Source organism: Geotrypetes seraphini, chromosome 2, assembly GCF_902459505.1.
Source record: "Geotrypetes seraphini chromosome 2, aGeoSer1.1, whole genome shotgun sequence".
In the NCBI taxonomy this organism is placed as follows: domain Eukaryota; kingdom Metazoa; phylum Chordata; class Amphibia; order Gymnophiona; family Dermophiidae; genus Geotrypetes; species Geotrypetes seraphini.
This window is the reverse complement of record NC_047085.1, coordinates 273873471-273893063: the sequence shown is the minus strand read 5'-3', so window position 1 is coordinate 273893063 and position 19593 is coordinate 273873471. Positions and strand designations below refer to the sequence as shown.

Genomic DNA, 19593 nt, shown 5'->3' with positions numbered 1-19593 from the left:
AAGAAGTCAAGCAAATTGGTGAGGCAAGACCTCCCTCAACTGAACCCATGCTGACTCTGTCTTATTAAATCATGTTTGTCTACATGTTCCACAGTTTTATTTTCTAAAATTGTGTCTATTATTTTGCCCGGCACTGAGGTCAGGCTTACCAGTCTAATTTCTCAAATTTCCCCTGGAACCTTTTTTAAAAATCAGCATAACAATGGCCACCTTCCAATCTTCAGGTACTACAGACGATTTTAATGACAGGTTATAGATCACTAACAGTAGATCAGCAGTTTCATGTTTGAGGTTTTTCAGTACCCTGGGATGTATGCCATTCAGTCCAGGTGATTTATCACTTTTTGTCAATCTGGCTTAGTACGTCTTCTAGGTTCACCGAGATTTCTTTCAATTCCTCCACCATTTCTGGTTCAGGTAGATTTCTTATATCTTCTTCTGTAAAGACCAAAGCAAAGAATTCATTCAGTCTCTCCATTATGGATTTATCCTCCCTGAGCACACCTTTTACTCCTTGAGCGTCCAAAAGTCCCACAGTTTCCCTCACAGGTTTTCTGCTTTTGATGTACCTAAAATATTGTAACTATGAATTTTTGCCTTTTGCAGTGGCGTACTAATAGGGTGGGCGGGGGGCGATCCGCCCCGGGTGCAAGCCCTGAAGGGGTGCTCCCGGTCCAGTTCTCCCCCCCCCCCCTGCGCCGGGTGTCACGTCTGGAAACAGCCTGCAGCAAGATCGCAATGCCAGCGATCTTTGCCTGCTTCGGCTGTTTCCTCCGCCGCATCAGAGGAGGGGTGGGACTGCGGTGGAGGAAACGGCCGAAGTAGGCAAAGATCGCTGGCATCGCAATCTTGCTGCAGGCTGTTTCCCCATGGAAATGGTGCGGGGAGGCCGGGGGGATGAGCAGTGCTTCCTAGTGGTGGTGGTGGGGGCGAGCGGTCCTTCGAGGTAGTGGGGGGACAGCAGGCCTTCAAGGTGGGATGGGCAGGCAGGCAGGCCTTGTGGGGGGGGGGGACAGGCCTTCAAGGGGAACAGACAGGCAAGCCTTCAAGGGGGGGTGCAGGCCTTGGGGAGGTGCAGGCCTTCGGGGGGGTGCAGGCCTTCAAGGGGAACAGGCAGGCAAGCTTTCAAGGGGGGGGGACAAGCCTTCGGGGGGTGCAGGCCTTCGGGGGTGGACAGGCCTTCAAGTGGAACAGGCAGGCAGGCCTTCGGGGGGACAGGCAGGCAGGCCTTCAAGGGGAACAGGCAGGCAGGCCTTCAAGGGGGGGACAGGCCTTCGGGGGGGTGCAGGCCTTCAAGGGGAACAGGCAGGCAGGCCTTCGGGGGGGACAGGCAGGCAGGCAGGCCTTCAAGGGGGGGACAGGCCTTCAAGGGGAACAGGCAGGCAGGCCTTCAAGGGGGGACAGGCCTTCAGGGGGGTGCAGGCCTTCGGTTGGGGGTGCAGGCCTTTGGGGGGCTGCAGGCCTTCAAGGGGGGACAGGCCTTCAGGGGTGGGATGCAGACATTTAAGGGGGACAGGCCTTCAGGGGAGGGGGGCCTTGGTGTAGAAGTACACGGAGGGAAAGGGAAGGGGTTCAAAGAGACGTGCATATGCCGGACTTTGGGTGGGAAGAAATAATGGGTCTGAAAATAGAGGAGAGGGAGAGAGATGATGGACCATGGGTTTTAGGGAGGGAAGAAACAGAAAGGGAGAGAAGTTGGACACAAGGGATGGTGTGGAGGGGGGATAGAGATACTGGTTAGGAGGGTAGTTGGGAAAAGAAAGGGAGAGATGGTGGACCCTGGGGTGGTGGGGAAGGAGGGAGAGCTGCTGGATGAAACGGTAGTTAAGAAAAGGTGGATCTGTGGAAGGAGACGAAAAAAGGAAAGATGCCAGACATCCAGGGGAGGGAAGGGAAACGGAAGGGGAGGATGAAAGAAGAAAGAAAGAGACCCTGGCAAGCAAGTTATCAGAAGCCAACCAGAGCCTTGGACCAACAAGATTTGAAAAATAACCAGACAACAAAAGGTAGAAAAACTAATTTTATTTTCTGTTTTGTGATTACAATATGTCAGGTTTGAAATGTGTATCCTGCCAGAGCTGGTGTTAAGACCGCAAACGTAAGCTAGGATTTAACAGAGAGAGGAAAAGTCCTTTTTGTTTCTTTATTTTATTTACACCACAGCGCCAATGTGGTTAGGAGAAGCCAAAGGGGGGTGAAAAAGCCATAAAATAAACCCATCAGGATGTTTGAAAAAACACCCAATTGGGCAGGAAAATCGAATCGATAAACCAATTCAATAGGCTGAATCGAATCGAAATTTTTTTTCCTGAATCTGGCAGCACTAGTTTGCGCTACTGTCTTAGACTTTAGGACCTGGGATTTGGGAGAGATGGCATCCTCGGTACTTTATAATGCAAGTGAAACGAGGATTTGGTCAGACTTTTGAAGGGTCTGCAGAAGAAAAATATTGTATAGGTCGGGGACATGAGACAGTAGGAAATGGGAACTTTTCTTCCTTCTATTTTTGTGAATGGAAAGGCTGAGGATGTCAGAGAGTTCAGTTAAAATATGTGCTTTATAAGAAAATATAATAATGTGTTTTATAAAGTTTATAGCATAGCAGGCCTACCCAGTGAGGTGTTCCTAGTGGTGGTGGTGGCAGCAGCGTGTCAATGTGTTGAGAGGAAGAGGTGGTCTGGGAAATTCTGCTGAGCAAACTCCGGGCCCATTTCCACCCCCCCAGTTAGTCCACTCCACTCAACTGGTTCACATACTGAGTGGGTCTTTGGGTGTTGTTCCTGGGTAGTTGTTTTGGGATCTCTTCCAGTGGTTTGCCAGTATCTCCTTCTGGTCCAAGGAAAGAAACTTTGTTAACCTTAGCACTGACCTACAGAATATGTTTGTAACAGCGCTGCTTGTGTGGCATTAGGCTATGTAGTGATCGAAAGAAAAAAACAGACCTATGCACATTTTTGCACTATATGGTGGGTGTATGAGGAGATTCACATTTCCTGCACAGCTAAGTCCGTGTGAAGTTACCTTGTGCTGTATTTGACATCTAGGAAGGTCTCTGTTTGGAAGGAAAGATCTAAACTTAAAAATGAAGTGGCCAGAAGTTATGGTAAAAGCAGATAGTGTAGCTGGTTTTAAGAAAGATTTGGATAAATTCCTGGAGGAAAAGTCCATAGTCTGTTACTAAGACATGGGGGAAACATCTGCTTGCCCTGGATCGGTAGCATGGAATGTTGCTACTCTTTGGGTTTTGACCAGGTATTAGAGGCCTGGATTGGCTACCATGAGAATGGGCTACTGGGCATGATGGACCATTGTTCTGACTCAGTTAGGCTATTCTTATGTTATGTTCTCATCTGTAGGAGCCTTTGTTTTCACTTCTTATTTTAATGTATTTTTTTTCTGGGCACTTATCAGTGTTTTTTATAATGGGAAAAAAATGGAAGAAAATTAATGTGTGTGGAATGGGTGGGGGTAACTAATTTCTTCAGCTAAATAATTCAATCCACCTCACCAGACATAGGAGAACTCACACACCATTCACACACCCTCCAACCAAAAACGTCAAAAGAAAAAAAACTGTTCGACAACCTCTAACACTCGACCCCCAACTCTACAACCTATTGACCTCGACCACAAACTACAAAACCTTCAAAAAAGATATAAAAAGTCCCCTTCTATTCAAAAAACACATAAAACCGAACTAACACAATCAGAACTGTCCCAAGCATCACCTGCAACTACTCCATATGTACTTCTGATGTCATGACAATTCAGACATAATTTATGTTATGCTATGTTTGGAATAATGGTTACATATATGAGGTTCAATAAAAGAAAATTTTCACTGCCTGTTTCTATTCTGACCATTTATTCCGTTTCATGGTCATTACAAAAAATATTTTTTTACATGGGGGGTGTCAAAAAATGATGGGCCCCGGGTGCCACATACCCTAGGTACGCCACTGGCCTTTTGGCAAACTATTCTTCATATTCTTGTTTAGCTTTCTATCCGTGCTTTGTATCTAACTTGCCAGGTCTTATATCTCTTCTTATTTTCTTAATTGGGATCCTTTTCCCATTCTTTAATGGATGTTTTCTTGGCTGTAATAGCCTCTTTCACTTTGTCTTTAAACCATACCAGCTCTCATTTTCTCTTCTTTCCACCTTTGTTAATACGTGAAATACATCTGGTCTGCACTTCCACAATGGTATTTTTGAACAACACCCAAGCCTGGTTTATACTTCTGACCTTTGCCACAGGCCCTTTTAACTTCTTTTTAGCCATTTTCCTCATTTTATTATAGTCGCCCTAGTGAAAATTAAATGCCTCTAAAGTAGATTTCTTTTATGACGTCACTCCAGTTATCAGCTCAAATTTAATCATGTTATGATCACTGTTTCCTAGCGGGCCCAATACAGCTACCTCCCGTACTATGTCATTCATTCCAATAAGGACCAAATCTAAAATAGCTCCCCCTCTTGTCAGTTCCTGGATCAGTTGCTCCAAAAAGCAGTCATTTATGATGTCTAGGAATTTTACCTCCCTAGCGTTCCCCGATACAGCATTTATCCAGCCAATGTTGGGGTAGTTGAAATCACTCACAGCATAAAGGGAGCACACATGTTAGATTATATACACTGTCAGCATAGCTATCGCTAGCATTCAGCATTTTCAGTTGGCATAACTTATGTCAGCGAAGGCCTAAGGGAAATTATATCAATCTGACTCTGGCATGTGAATGCAGATAGACCCTGAGGGCAGGGAGACTGTTTTAAGTGGCCCTGATTGATATGTTTTAAATAGCCCTGATTGAATCATGACTAGCTAAAAGGTGTTAATGTCTGATTAAGAGGGTGCTTAGGACAATGGGTCCAGGTGCACAGATCAAGAAGATAGGCTGCTTGAATGGGACAAAGAAGCCAGAGACTAATCCCATCTACCATGCCTGCAAGTATCACACCCTCCTTATCAATTAATTTAACCATTGTTTCAAACAGTTTACAAATTCTAAACAGAAAGATACTGGGACATACAATAGTTTCTATACACAGAATAAGATTCCAAGCTATAAAAGCCTCCTTTCTGCAACACATCAGGAGCTCCAGCTCTAGCTCTCTCTTTTTTTCTCTGTCTATCCTTCTCTTTATCTATGGAATACGAAGCTTGGACCATCACCCCATCCCCCTTTTTCTCTCTCTCTGTCTCTCCTTAGAACTTCAGGCTTCTATGTCTCTCTTTTCCTCTGAACTCTGTAAGGCAGAGAAACTGCATTGCTCTCTCATAAATTGTAATGCTTAATTGTTGTAATGCCTATGAATATTACTTTTCTGTAAGCCTATTTCTATAATATATTCTTTATGCAACCACCTCTGGCTGTGTTTCGTATTTGATTCTACTTCCTGGTGAATCATCTGTGAGGGAACTGAACCTGGAACCTGACATACACTATATCAAAAAATATGTTGATACTAGTTTGGGAAGGCTGAATTCCACTACTACCAACAACCCTAAAATGTTTAAGTATATAAAGGCTCAAATAGCATGCAAGCCATGAAAAAATTTATGTGAAGAAAAAAGATCTCAGTTGGTCTTCATGGATCTTTTTAAAAAAACCTCCACACTAGAAAATATCAATCTATTTATATTGCTTCATTTCAAAGGGTAGCATTTTACAACTTCAGCCTAACCCAAACCCTGATGGAATACTATTGGAGCCTGTACTTGAATATTTCAAACAGGAAATCTATTACACAAAATCAGAGCTTAGCTGTAAGGAGTGCTGGTTTCACTGCAGCACTGGCACTGAAAAAATGGCGAATTCCACAGTATCATCCACTATCAGTCCATAGGTTCACTCTTTGGCTGCTGGTGAATCCGCAGACTTCCAAACTGCTTCACCCGACAAAGAAATCTCTGTTTAGCATTTGTCCAAAGTTCTGTAATAAGCTTCTGTAGAAAAACTTGCACTAGACTGCTCACATAGTTTTCATAGAGAGCTCATGAGCTTCCGGAAAGCAGAATATATCAAGCTGTATGTCTCTTAGTCCCGCCCCCTAAGACTGACTTCAACCAATCCAGAGAGTTATGATGTCACAGGAACATTCAGCTCAGTCTTTCAAGTCAGCTGATTCAGACCATTTAGTATTTAGCTCTGATTTAAAGGAACAGACACATTTCCCACAGAATGCACAAGAACAGTATCAAACAGATTTCAAAAGAATCTCAAAAAAACACAGTCCACTCTACCCGGGCATTGAGACCACTATGATCCACTGTTTGTATTTCATATATCCAGCGCTGTTCCTTTTGTCTTAGATAGTGACGTCATTCCCCTCCCCCTACTTTTTTTCCAGTGTCAGCACATTTTTTGAAAGAGTAATTTAAATTACCCATTGTAATACTGTTGCCTAGTTCTCTTACCTTACCAATATGGCTTCAGACCCAACTTCTGCACTGAATCCCTATTGGCCTCTCTAATCTCTAAGGTTCAGCAACTGCATTCTCGTAACAAGTTTGCTGTCCTTCTACAATTCGACCTCTCCGCAGCTTTTGACGTTGTCCACCACGACATTCTAATTTTCCAACTCTCCGAGATAGGCATTAGCTCCATAGTTCTTGATTGGTTCTCCAAATTCTTGCGCTCCCGCTCTTACATGGTTAACATGAGCGGCACCTCATCCTCCCCCTGGACCCCGACTTGAGGTGTCCCACAAGGCTCACCCCTCTCCCCAATCCTCTTTAACATTTACATGTCCTCCCTGAAACTACTCCAACTATCCCCCCTTGAAACTCTTTACACTTACGCTGATGACATCCTCGTCCTCCTTGAGACCGACTCGAACCTCACTAACCTCTCCACGAACATATCCTCATGCATAAAGAACCTCCAATCCTGGGCATTCACAATGCATATGAAACTAAACGAGTCCAAAACAAAACTCCTTTGGCTCGGCCCAAAATTAGACCATCTACCTTCCTCCATCCCATTGTCCTCCGGCCCCCCATTACAGCTCGAGTTCTCAAGCAAAGTTCTGGGTGTCACCTTAGACTCTTCTCTATCCTTCAACGAACATCTCCAATCCCTGGTGAAGAAATGCTTCTTCAGCCTTCACATGCTAAGGAAAGTCAGACCCTATTTTCACCAAAAACACTTCGCAGTCCTAGTACAATCCATCATCCTCTCCAGATTGGATTATTGCAATTCTATCTACCTCAGCCTAACCAAGAAAAGCCTCCACAGACTTCAGCAGATTCAGAACGCCGCAGCTAAGCTTGTTTTCGCGAAAAGCAAATTTGATCACGTCTCACCACTCCTGTCTAAGCTCCATTGGCTCCCAGCAATCCCCAGGATCCACTTCAAATGTGCGTGTCTGGCCTACAAGATCCTACATAGCATCCTTCCTGCCGTTATCCCTCTATCCTGGAACTCCCCAACCCCTACTTCCTCCAGATCCTCCCAAATTTTTAAACTATCCTTCCCTTCCATAAAAGGTATTTCCCATGCAGGCAAACTTGGGTCATCCCTCCCCTTTAGAATCACTGAGATCTGGAATAACCTCACCTCCCCACTCCGAACCTCAAGCTCCCTCCAACTCTTCCGCAAATACCTAAAAACCTGGCTATTCTCAAAACTGTAACACTTCCCCCCTCTTAGGCCTCTCACCTTCCCCCTTTACACCTAACTCTTTAATCTCTCCACTGTAGTTCCTCTCTCATCCTTCTTCCTGTAAACCGTGCCGAGCTCCGCATTCGTGGAGATGGTGCGGTATATAAACCCAAGGTTTAGTTTAGTTTAGTTTAGTTTCTCCAGCATTCCTAAGCTCTGAAAAGATTTCTTCATCTGTTTGCTCATTTTGTCCTGGGGGATAGTAGTATAACACTACCTTTTTAGTCCTTCCCTTCACATATGGAATTTCTATCCATATGGATTCCACACTGCTACCTATGTCATGCAGAATGTTCATTTGATTTGAATCAATTCCCTCTGTAACATCCTTTTGGAAACCCCCCCCCCCCCCCCTCCAGTTTGATCCACTCTATCCTTGCGATATAATTTGTACCCAGGTAATACAGTGTCCCATTGATTGGCCTCCTTCCACCAGGTCTCATAGATGCCTATTATATCTACCTCATCATTCAGTGCTATATACTCTAACTTAACTATTTTATTTTTTTAGGCTTCTAGCATTTATATACAGACACTTCAAATTGTGTTTTTTCCTTGTAACTACAGGCTGCTAAGAAGACAGGGAAAATTTGAGTCTTTCACTCTGCCTTCCTCTTAAACCCTCCTGGCTTTCTTTCACCATTATTGGAAGCTCTCTAATTTACACACATGGCTCCTATCCCCTGACAAAATCCGCTAATTGCATTTTTTTCTTGGCTCAACTATTCTAATATTGTAAACTGCTTAAGTCTTACCAAGTGTAAGTGGTATACGAGTATAAAGTTTTAAGTAAACATAAACATATAAGAAAAGATTGTTGTATGTCATTCCATGTTGTATTTTGTTTGTTTGAAATTTTGCATTATTAATTGCTTTGGTTTTGGTTTTATGCTTGTTTTCATTATAACTTACTTACAGTGGCTTTTATAAAGCCACGGTAGAGGTTTCTGCTGCAGGCCGGCGAGGTAAATGCTCTGACGTTCATAGAATTTCTGTGAGCCCTAGAGCATTTACCTCACCGGCCTGCAGTAGAAACCTGTACCGTAACTTTGTAAAAGGAGTCCTTGTGCTTTAGATGGGCTGGATAAAAAATGTTTAAATAAATAAATTCTCTATTGAATGTAGATTGGGGGCTAGGTTATGAATATTTTTGGAAAGGGGCAATTTAAAATTTGTTTTGAAGCTCAGGAAAGTCTTGAGTTCTTTTTATGGTATCAGCTTTTACTAATACTTCTTTTCTCTAACAGAAGGCCTCTGATTGGGAATGGAAAGTCCAATCCTTCAAAGAGACACAGAGACCGGCTGAATGCTGAGTTAGATCGCCTGGCCAGCCTTTTACCTTTCCCACCTGAAATAATCTCTAAATTGGATAAGCTGTCAGTCCTACGTCTCAGTGTCAGCTATCTGCGGGTGAAAAGCTTCTTCCAAGGTAAGGGTGTTTCAAACCATGTGCAGATCACAAAAAACTGTTTGATATATTAATTGCCCTATCAGTTCATATGATTTTATCTAATTGGATGTCTGCCAATTTATTTAATACTACATTTTGGTGTGCCAATGTTATGTTAACACATAAATATGAATACTTGGCAACTTCCAACTTGCCAATTAGATCTAAAATTGAAAAGATTTGGTTACCTTTGGCTAACTCCAACTATTCTTGTTGCATGCTCATATTTTTACCCTTGTCATAGGGTAAGGATATTTCTTTCTCTATTTTGAAAATGGTTCTCTTATATAAATACCTGTGATGTCTTTACTGCAAAGATGTTCTCCTCTGCAAGACTGTACTTCAGTGTTGATCTGTTGTACGGTTTATGTGCATGTTAGAGGATATGATTTTAATACTGATTCATACCTTTACATGCCAGTTTTCTTTGGTCACAATGCTATAGTATACTCATTTATATATTTGTCAGTAGACCTGTTTTTTCTTTTAGCTTGTTCTGTTATATTGAAACTTCAATAAAAAGATTTTAAAAATGAAAATGAAACACAGCTTTTTATTGTAAATTGTACAATACGAGGTACATCAAAGTGCCACAGTATTGAGGAGATAGACAAACAGGTACTCCCGCCCACCCATTTCTTTACTTATAGTCTTGAAATTACTGCATCTCAATGGCCACGAATTTGGTCTTGGAGGATGAAATGTACGGTGTCAGCATCTATGAGACAAACTTGGTTTTTTCTGTTGCATAGAGCGTTGTGGATCCCTGTTAGGTTGCAAAAAATAGATAGTTCTTTGTCTAATAGATGTTGGCATTGTCATCTGGAAGCAGGAACTTTAGATCATTTATTGTTTCATTGCCCATTTATTATGAATTTTTGGAAATCAATTTGGGACCAAATTAATAATTTATTAGATAACCCAGTGGCATTATCCTATGATACTTGGTGATATTTGGTGTGGAAATGAGAGCAAAAAGTCAGATTTTTGCGAATAACAATAAATTATTACTTATAATGACTGGTGTTGCCATTCAGCAAATTACATATAATTGGAAGGATTGGAGGAGATTAAATTATAACTTCTGGTGGAACTCTTTATGCCATATCTATAAAATAGAAAGGTTTATTGCATTATAACGGGGATATTTTAAGAAATTTCAGGATGTGTGGAAACCATTAACAAAATATTGCAAAGATTAATTGAAATTGTTTCCCTTATATTTATCAATTTAAGGTGTAGGGAGGGGGAATTTTATTATTACATGTTTTTTATATGATAATGGAATATATGGGTGGGAGGGATAGGAAAGGGGAAAGGATAAGAATTTATGTAATGTACCAATGATTGTTTGTAAGTGATGTATTTATTGTTAATATGAATGAATATATTTAACACTTAATGTAATTTTGAAAATGAATAAAGAATTAAAAAAAAAAAAAAAAAAAAGAAGTATAATCTCAAAACCACAAAAGTAAAGAAAAAAATTATGTTTGACAAGAAAGGTCTGAATCAGAAGCCAAGGACAGGCCTCAATGATGAGACAAAATCACACAACGAGGGAGTCGTGAGGATAGGATGTCAAAAGATCAGCCAAGGGTGTATTGTTCAAAAAGTCACTTTATGTAATGTAATGTAATGTAATTTATTTCTTATATACCGCTACATCCGTTAGGTTCTAAGCGGTTTACAGAAAATATACATTAAGATTAGAAATAAGAAAGGTACTTGAAAAATTCCCTTACTGTCCCGAAGGCTCACAATCTAACTAAAGTACCTGGAGGGTAATAGAGAAGTGAAAAGTAGAGTTAGATGAAAAATAAAAATAAAATAAACATTTTAACAAGACAGCATTGATCCAAACACTTTGGAAGGTAGAAGAGAGGAGAGAAAGGAATAGAAGCAGAAGGGGGAGCCGTTGAACAGTAGAATTTTGGAGAAATTTATTTATTGATGAATATGTCTCAGTGGCTCAATAGATTTGACACTGGCAGTGTTTCGGCATCTGTGCCTTTATCAAGAGTCTGATTTGAATGAAGCACAGTGCATATGTGCACTTGGAGAGACGCGCTGTAAGATATCAATAAAAATCAAACTGGAAAACTAGTGTCTGATACGAAGTTCCTACCAATGATCCTGGTTGAACCATCTTTGCTCTTCACACGCCCAACAGGGAATCCCCGTTTTGCTGGTCAAGGCTGCATCAGGGGACTTCTAACAACCACAAAAAAACAGTGCTCTCATGCGCTGTATCACACCCGGTTTCCAAAACTCAGATTTTAAAAAATGACGCAAGGTTAGGACTGTAAACCAGGTGTGAATGTTATTTGAAAATACCATTTTAGAAGCCCAGACCAGATGTATTAGCAAAGGTGGAAAGAAGAGGAAACGAGAGCTGGCATGGTTAAAAGGTGAAGTGATAGAGGCTATTAGAGTAAAAAAAAAAATTCTTTAAAGAATGGAAAAAGGATCCCAATGAAGAAAATAAGAAGAGACATAAGCATTGTCAAGTTAGATGCAAAGCATTGATAAAGAAAGCTAAGAAAGAATATGAAGAGCAACTTGGCAAAAACTCATAACAATTTTTATAGGTACCCTGAAAGCAGAAAACCAGTGAGAGAATCCATGGGACTGCTGGATGATCAAGGAGCAACAGGGGCGCTCAGAAAGGATAAGGCCATAGTGGAGAGACTGAATGAATTCTTTGCATTGGTCTTTACGGAAGATGTAAGAGATCTACCTGAACCGGAAATAGTTTTCAAAGGTGATGATGTGGAGGAACTGAAAGAAATCTTGGTGAATCTGGAAGATGTACTAAGCCAAATCGACAAGTTAAAAAGTGATAAATCACCTAGACCAAATGGTATACATCCAAGGGTTAGTGATCTGTAACCTGTTGCTAAAATCGTCTGTAGTACCTGAAAATTGGAGGGTGGCCACTGTTAATGCTGATTTTTTAAAAAGGGTCTAGGGGAGATTAGGGAAATTACAAACCGGTTGGCCTGACTGCAGTGCCAGCAAAATGATGGAAACAATTATAAAAAATAAAATTGTGGCACACATAGACAAACTTGATGAAACAGTCAGCATGCATTCGGCCGAGGGAGATCTTGCCTCAATTCTTTGAAGATGTGAATAAACGTGGATAAAGGTGAGTTGGTTGATGTAGTGCAGTGGTCTCAAACTCGCAGCCCGGGGGCCACATGCATACCGCCAGGTACTATTTTGAGGCCCTCGGTATGTTTATCATAATCACAAAAATAAAATAAAACAGTTCCTTGATCATATGTCTCTTTAGCTAAAAATTACAATATTATTATTAAGACTTAGCCGAAAGGAAAAATTTATAAACTATAAAGAATTTTACCTCATGCAAAATTGTTTATTTCAGTTTTTAGATGTTTGATTTTTAATAAAGGACTCATAACCATTCAGTTGATTTAGCCATCTCCATTGCCTCTTTTTGTTGATTTCTTTAATAAGACATTAACTATTTTTTCTGAGGCCCTTCAAGTACCTACAAATCCAAAATGTGGCCCTGCAAAGAGTTTGAGTTTGATACCACTGATGTAGTGTATCTAGATTTTCTGAAAGCTTTTGACAAAGTTCTTCATGAGAGGCTCCTGAGAAAATTAAAGAGTCATGGGATAGGTGGCAAAGTTCAGTTGTGGATTAGGAATTGGTTATCAGATAGAAAACAGAGGATAGGGTTAAATGGTCATTTTTCTCAATAGAGGAGAGTAAACTGTGGAGTGTCAGTGATCTGTACTGGGACCGGTGCTATTTAACTTATTTATAAATAATATGGAAATTGGAACGACAAATGAGGTGATTTAAATTTGCAGATGACACTAAACTGTTCAAAGTTGTCAAAACGCATGAGATTTGTGAAAAATTGCAGGCAGACCTTAGGAAATCAAAGACAGGACATCCAAGTGGCAGATGAAATTCAATGTGGACAAATGCAAAGTGATGCACATTGGAAAGAATAACCCAAATCACAGCTAGCGCCCAAGAAAAGGATCTGGGTGTAATTGTAGACAATATGATGAAACCTTCTGTCCAATGTGCGGCGGTGACGGCGGCCAAAATAGGATGCTAGGAATTAAGGGATGGTTAACAAGACTAAGGGGTCCTTTTATCAAGCTGCGGTAGGGGTTTAACGCATGGAATACTGCGTGTTAAACCAGCTGCTGCGCTAGCCGCTAATGCCTGCATTGAGCAGGCGTTAGTTTTTTAGCTGGCCACGGGGGTTAGCGCGTGATGAAATGTTCGCGCTCTCCCTGCTAGCGAGGCTTGATAAAAGGACCCCTAAGATTGTTATAATGCCCCTGTATTGCTCCATGGTGCGACCTCATCTGGAATATTGCATTCAATTCTGTCTTCCTTTTCTCAATAAAGATATAGAAGAACTAGGAAAGGTTCAAAGAAGAGCAACCAAGATGATAAAGGGGATGGAACTCCTCTCGTATGAGGAAAGACTAAAAAGGTTAGGGCTCTTAAGCTTGAAAAAGAGTTGGCTAAGAGGAGATATGATTGAAGTCTACAAAATCCTGAGTGGAATAGAACGGGTAAAAGTGGATAGATTTTTCACACCGTTAAAAATTACAAAGACTAGGGGACACTCAATGAAGTTACAGGGAAATACTTTTAAACCAATATGAGGAAATATTTTTTCACTCAGAGAATAGTTAAGCTCTGGAATGCATTGCCAGATGTTGTGGTAAAAGTGGATAGCATAGCTGGTTTTAAGAAAGGTTTGGATAATTTCCTGGAGGAAAAGTCCATAGTCTGTTATTGAGAAAAACTTGGGGCAAGCCACTGCTTGCCCTGGATCGGTAGCATGGAATGTTGCTACTCCTTGGGTTTTGGCCAGGTACTAGGGTCCTGGATTGGCCACTGTGAGAATGGGCTACTGGGCTTGATATTCCATTGGTCTGACCCAGTGAGGCTATTCTTCTGTTCTTATGAGATGTCGGGTAACAACTGAAATCATAATAAATTGCTGTTTTTGAACACTTTGTACTCTAGGACAGAGATGTGTTTTAGACTGTGCCAAACAAGCCATCTTTCATATTCATTTATTTAAAATTTATACATTGCCTAAACCTAGGTGGTTTCCAAAACATACAAAAGATAAAAGATAATACATTATACAACTAAAATTAAGTTGTCTTAACATCTACACTTCTGTTGAACTTACAGTTCTTTTACATAAATGCATCAACAAATAACTGTGTTTCAATATTTTTTTAAAGCTAGCATGTTCTGCGCAAAGATGTAGTTGTCTTGGCAAGGCATTCCATAGTTTCACCCCAGGTATAGATAGAATAGAGGCTCTAGTATCTCCATAATGTGCTTTTGACTCACTATTCACTTCCATCCTCATCCCATTTTCTGATCTTAAAGCTCTTCCTGAATGATCTATCTTAAACATTTTCTCAAAACATACTTGTGCAGCATAATACAAAACCTGGTGAACTATTGTTAATACTTTGTATTCCACCATTTGTAATATTAGAAGCTTTTGCAGTTGTTTCAAAATAGATGTTATATGTATCATCCGAGGAACATCAGTAGAATTCTTTAAAAGCTGTCGTAATCCAATCGTGAGAATATCAGACTTTGGACAACAGTTTTAAAATCATAGAGTGCCAACATTGGTCTTAACCTGTACAAAAGATGTAATTGAGTATAACCTGTCTGGATGGTCTTCATTATTTGACTTCCCATAGCCATTTATGACATGGCTAGAAAGTTTGTCCCTATCCCCATATGCTTTGTCCCCATCTCCGCATGCTCCATCCCCGCCCTATCCCCACAGACTCTATCCTCATTTGCACAAACCTCAAACACTTATGATTTTATATTTTAATCTTTTTATTAAAGTATAAAAAGGGACAATATTCTGTACAACTGTTTGTAAATCTCAAATGGAGCCATCCATTTCAATCTGGTTTTGGTACAATTTCCCCAAAGATTCAGTTGCTTATGTTTTGACATCATCTGGGAAGGTAATTGAATTGTCTTTGAGTTATGGGTGTAGAAGAGAACCTAAACTGTGTAGTAGATTTTATAAAGGCAGATAGGAGCCTATGTTGCATTATGCAGTAGGCTTCAAATAGGCCCCTTTTTGGACTTCTAACACAAGTGAGCTGTTATAAAATTTGGACCGTAATGTATTTAAATTAATTTTCTGTGTTGCTGTAGTTGTAGGTTTATTTAGTGTTTATTCAGTCTTCCAAGTTGGACATATTGCTTTTATCATGGAGATCTCATCCTTGTCCTTGAGGCACAACTAACAGATCTGGTTTTCTAGATAACCACAATGAATTTACATGAAATATTTTTTGCATATATTGGATCTTCCATATAAGCAACTCTGTCTCAAACATTCAGCAGGGATATCCTAAAAACCAGACTGGTTAAATGCATGTCTACAACAAGATTGAGAATTACTGCTTCGTTGGATATAATCAAAGATAAACGTTCATTAGTCTGGAAGATAATATTTAGGCCTCAAATAATAGCAAATCTATTAATTTTTCTCTGTTTAGGTATATTTAATTATAAATAGTGATAAACAGAACTTAATACTTTTCAAAATACTTGTTTCCTGTGCCGTTCTAAAATGAGTCACATCCCCTTTAAAACTGAACAGGAAGAAATATTGCTTGAGTGAGAGAAGTTTTGAAGACCTGACTTGTTGTCATGACGACAGTAGCATCATGTCAACATAATATACCAGCTCACCACTTCCTAGATCTCCAGACATTAGCTATGACAATTATTTTATGAGCTTCCTCTGTAAAGCTTTAATCAACTTCCCTCATTATAAAAGCATTTGTCACAAGTTGTATGTACAGCATGGTTGTGTTTTACATTGAACATTGCTCAATAAATGCACCTCAATCATTTGCAGGATATTGGATGAATTCATGAAGGAAGGTTACTCTATATGTTTACTTTGAGCCTGTTCAAATACAGAATTTTCTGGATGCTAGAACTTCAATCCCTATGGCCTTGTCTTTTCTTGATATACCATAGGAATATATACTTTGCTAAAATTTGTATGGCTGTGGGTTATGCTCTTTTTTTTTTTCCTTGAATGTTTTCCTATTCTTGAGTAATTCTCCAAGTTGCCTCTTAGTTTCTCTGTGTTGGCTTTGGCGTTTAGGTATATATTGCTGATGTCTTTTTCATAAATGATATATATTTGGAAGGGAATTTTCAATACGATGTCTAAATCCGAGTTTAGACATTTTGAGGAAGATGCACAGAAACCCAACAGCAAACATGCCCATTTTCAAAACTGTAAAACATCTTATCTTGGTTTGTTTGGGTTTTTTTTTTTAATGGATGTGTTTGTGCTTTGTGCATCTATCTTTTTGAACCATTTTTGGGAAAAAAAAACCACACTTGCAAATGAAAACCACACTGAACAAGCCATCAGGATTTAGGAGGGACCAACATTTGTACTAGACTGGCCAGAGACATCCCAGCAGAGAAGTGGGGCACCTTAGGGGGCACTGCAGTAAACTTCACCTAAACGGTCCCAGGTACACATCTCACCATAAAACCCTTATGGTGCATAGTGAGCCTTTCAAAACCTACTGGTTCCAACTATATACCACAACAATAGCCCTTATGCCTTCAGGTGTCCCCTACATGTGGGTACAGTGGGATTAGTATGAGAATTGGAAGACACACATGTTCCCACTATAAGGATAGTGGTTAGAGTGGGGCATGGACCTGAGTCTCCATCTCTATGGTTCACTACACCACTCATTAGGCTACTCCAGGAACCTCCTTGCTGCTCTACTAGGACTAGCCATAACATTTTTTTTTCAAGATGGCCCCTAGCTAGTTAGTGGGTCGTGGTACCTCTTACCTTTCAATTCGTATTTTTTGTTATTCTTTTTGAATCCTTTTGCTCAGTTTTGTTATTTGGGTTGATTTTGTTTGTTTTTATCCAAGCCTGAATTTGAGGAAGATCTTTGATTGTTGTTCCTTTTTGGCGGGTCATTCCTTGTTTGGCAGTTGACAGAAATACTTTCAACTGCCTGCTACTGTGTTGATGTCCATCGGAGGGTTACACCCATCTCTGTTCTAGTGGTGTGTCCAGCACGATGTGCTAGGGGTTCTCTCCTGCTGCTGATAGCTGCTTTGATGGAAAGCACTGTTTCAGGCTCTGCCCTTCATGTTAGAGTGGAGTTTTCTTCGGTGTCGCCCATTGGACCTATCTGAGATCGGAGGATCTGGTGCTGAGGTGAAGGCCCATTGGTCTGATCCGGTGTTGGAAGATCTGTACTGCGATGGAGGCCGACTGATGTTGGTGCCGACGGAGGGACTGCTGTTTTCTTCGGGCACTTGATTTGGTTTGTAACCAATGGCCGTTGTGCTTGGCCTTGCCTGGTGGTCTTGGCCTGGAACTGCCTCCTACATCGGCTTGATGTCCATTTCACTGATTCGGCTGCCTTGCACAGAGTGGAGATGGATGTGGTGCTATATTGGACTGAACTAAAGCTTTAACTTTTTTACAGACTGGAATTTATTTTTATTTTATTATTTTGCTAAGTCATGTTTATTTTTTGCCTTTCTATTTTATTTCTTTTATTTTCTGTTTGATATTGTTTCATACTATTATTATCAGACACTTTAGTTTAGATTGTGAGCCCATTTGGGACAGAGAAGGAAGTTTAGTGTGCCTTTAATACATTACAGTATATATAAATTCATTGTTTGGTTCTTATAAATTCGTATTATTTGTGTTCTTATGTAATCCGCTCAGAACTGTGGATTCAGTGGGCTATAAATTTTTTAAATAAATGAATGTACTGTTTAATTGACATCTTTGAGTGACCACTGGGGGAGTGGGGAGAATGTCATACTTACATCCCTCCAGTGGTTATCTGGTCCGTTAGGGAACTTTTTAGGCACTTATTCATTATTAAAACAGGTCTAGCCCCAGATGTCTAACTTGCGACATGGATGTATTCTAAAATGTTCGATTATGGCAGAAAAACATCAAAGCCTGCACTAGTCTAGTCCACACATGCCTCTAATACGCTGCCTTGAGATTTAGATGAAGTTCTGATCAAAAACATAGATATACGTCTAGAAAATAGGTTTAGAAAATAGTGAGTAGGAAGGGTTTGGTAAGATAAACATCCATTTGCCCCTTTATGCCACTTTTTGACCATTTTTCCTTTTTGAAAATGAACCCCTTGGTATCTCAAAGAAGCAATATTGTTATATATTTCTTTTTCTTGTAATTGCAATGCATTCTTTTTCAAGTACTAGTATTAGAAATGCAATAAAAAATATAGTATTAAAAAAATGGGAATGCTACCACAGTCATTTCTCATTTCTCAGGAGTTTGCACTGAATGGTAAGTCAGGAAACTTTGTGCATTCTGTTTTCAAAAGTTAATTCATTCGCCTCCTTGTCCTCACTTTTACAATAATAATAATAATAATAATAACTTTATTTTTGTATACCGCCATACCCCGAAGAGTTCTAGGCACTCTTCTCAGATGGCCTGAAGGGACTATTTGAGTTCCCTTACTGGAAACATGATGTTGGAGAGAAAGTCTCCTCTGAGACTAGTCCTTGGTGCCTCAATTGCACCCTTGTGGGTCACTGCAAGTAGTAGTATTTTGCTAACTTATAAACAGAATTAAAGGTACAGAAAAAGTATTTGGGATGGAGGTGAGTGCAGGCCATTTAAACAGTTATTCATAGGACATAATTAACGATTTTGCCTAATTGTGGCTAGAAATAGATTGGTCTAAAACATAAACTTGCGGAAAATACTCCCAGCTGTGCAGTGATTTACAACAACTTTAACTACTTTGATCTTGGCAAAACTGACAGAATAGTTATTTTTGTGAAAATATTTCTGACATTGAGCCTATTCACATGGCTCCTACATTTATACATCCACATGTTCCAATCTTGTGTAGCCCTCAGGCAAACCTCTTGTTTTCTTGCTAATAGTCACAGTTGAAATGAACTTTGTAAATGACTGAAACCCCGAGTAATTCAGGTGTGGATACATATGTTTCTTGTTCAGGTCTAAATGAAGAGATTTAGGATAATATATTTCTAGCACAGATACAGATATTTTTGGAAATATGAGCCCTATGTATGATCTTTTAAAATAAGAATAATATTTTTCTTTAATTTTACACAAATTTTACAAATCTAATAATGAATCCAGGAAATACAATCACAGAAATTTTATAAAGCAAAAAAAAGATAAATAAATAAAATAAAGGGCCCCTTTTATAATTCTGTGGTAGAGGTTTCTACTGCGGGCCGGTGAGGTAAATGCTCTGACGCTTATAGAAATTCTGTGAACATCAGAGCATTAACCTTGCTGGCCCGAGATACCGCAGCTTTGTAAATTACCCCAAATTCATGGGCCGATGCTCAAAACTACCAAGCTGAATTGAACAACGCCCACCTTATAATTGT

The 19593-nt window shown here is 40.0% G+C and overlaps 1 protein-coding gene across 1 annotated transcript in view; it reads left to right on the top strand.

The window, feature by feature from the left end:
• AHRR (aryl-hydrocarbon receptor repressor) overlaps window positions 1–19593 on the top strand; it is a 355001-nt gene that overhangs the window by 49456 nt on the left and 285952 nt on the right. Inside the window, exon 3 of the mRNA XM_033929699.1 lies at window positions 8912–9093. Within this exon, the coding sequence (XP_033785590.1) occupies window positions 8912–9093 (182 nt within the window). The remainder of the gene's footprint in view (window positions 1–8911; window positions 9094–19593) is intronic.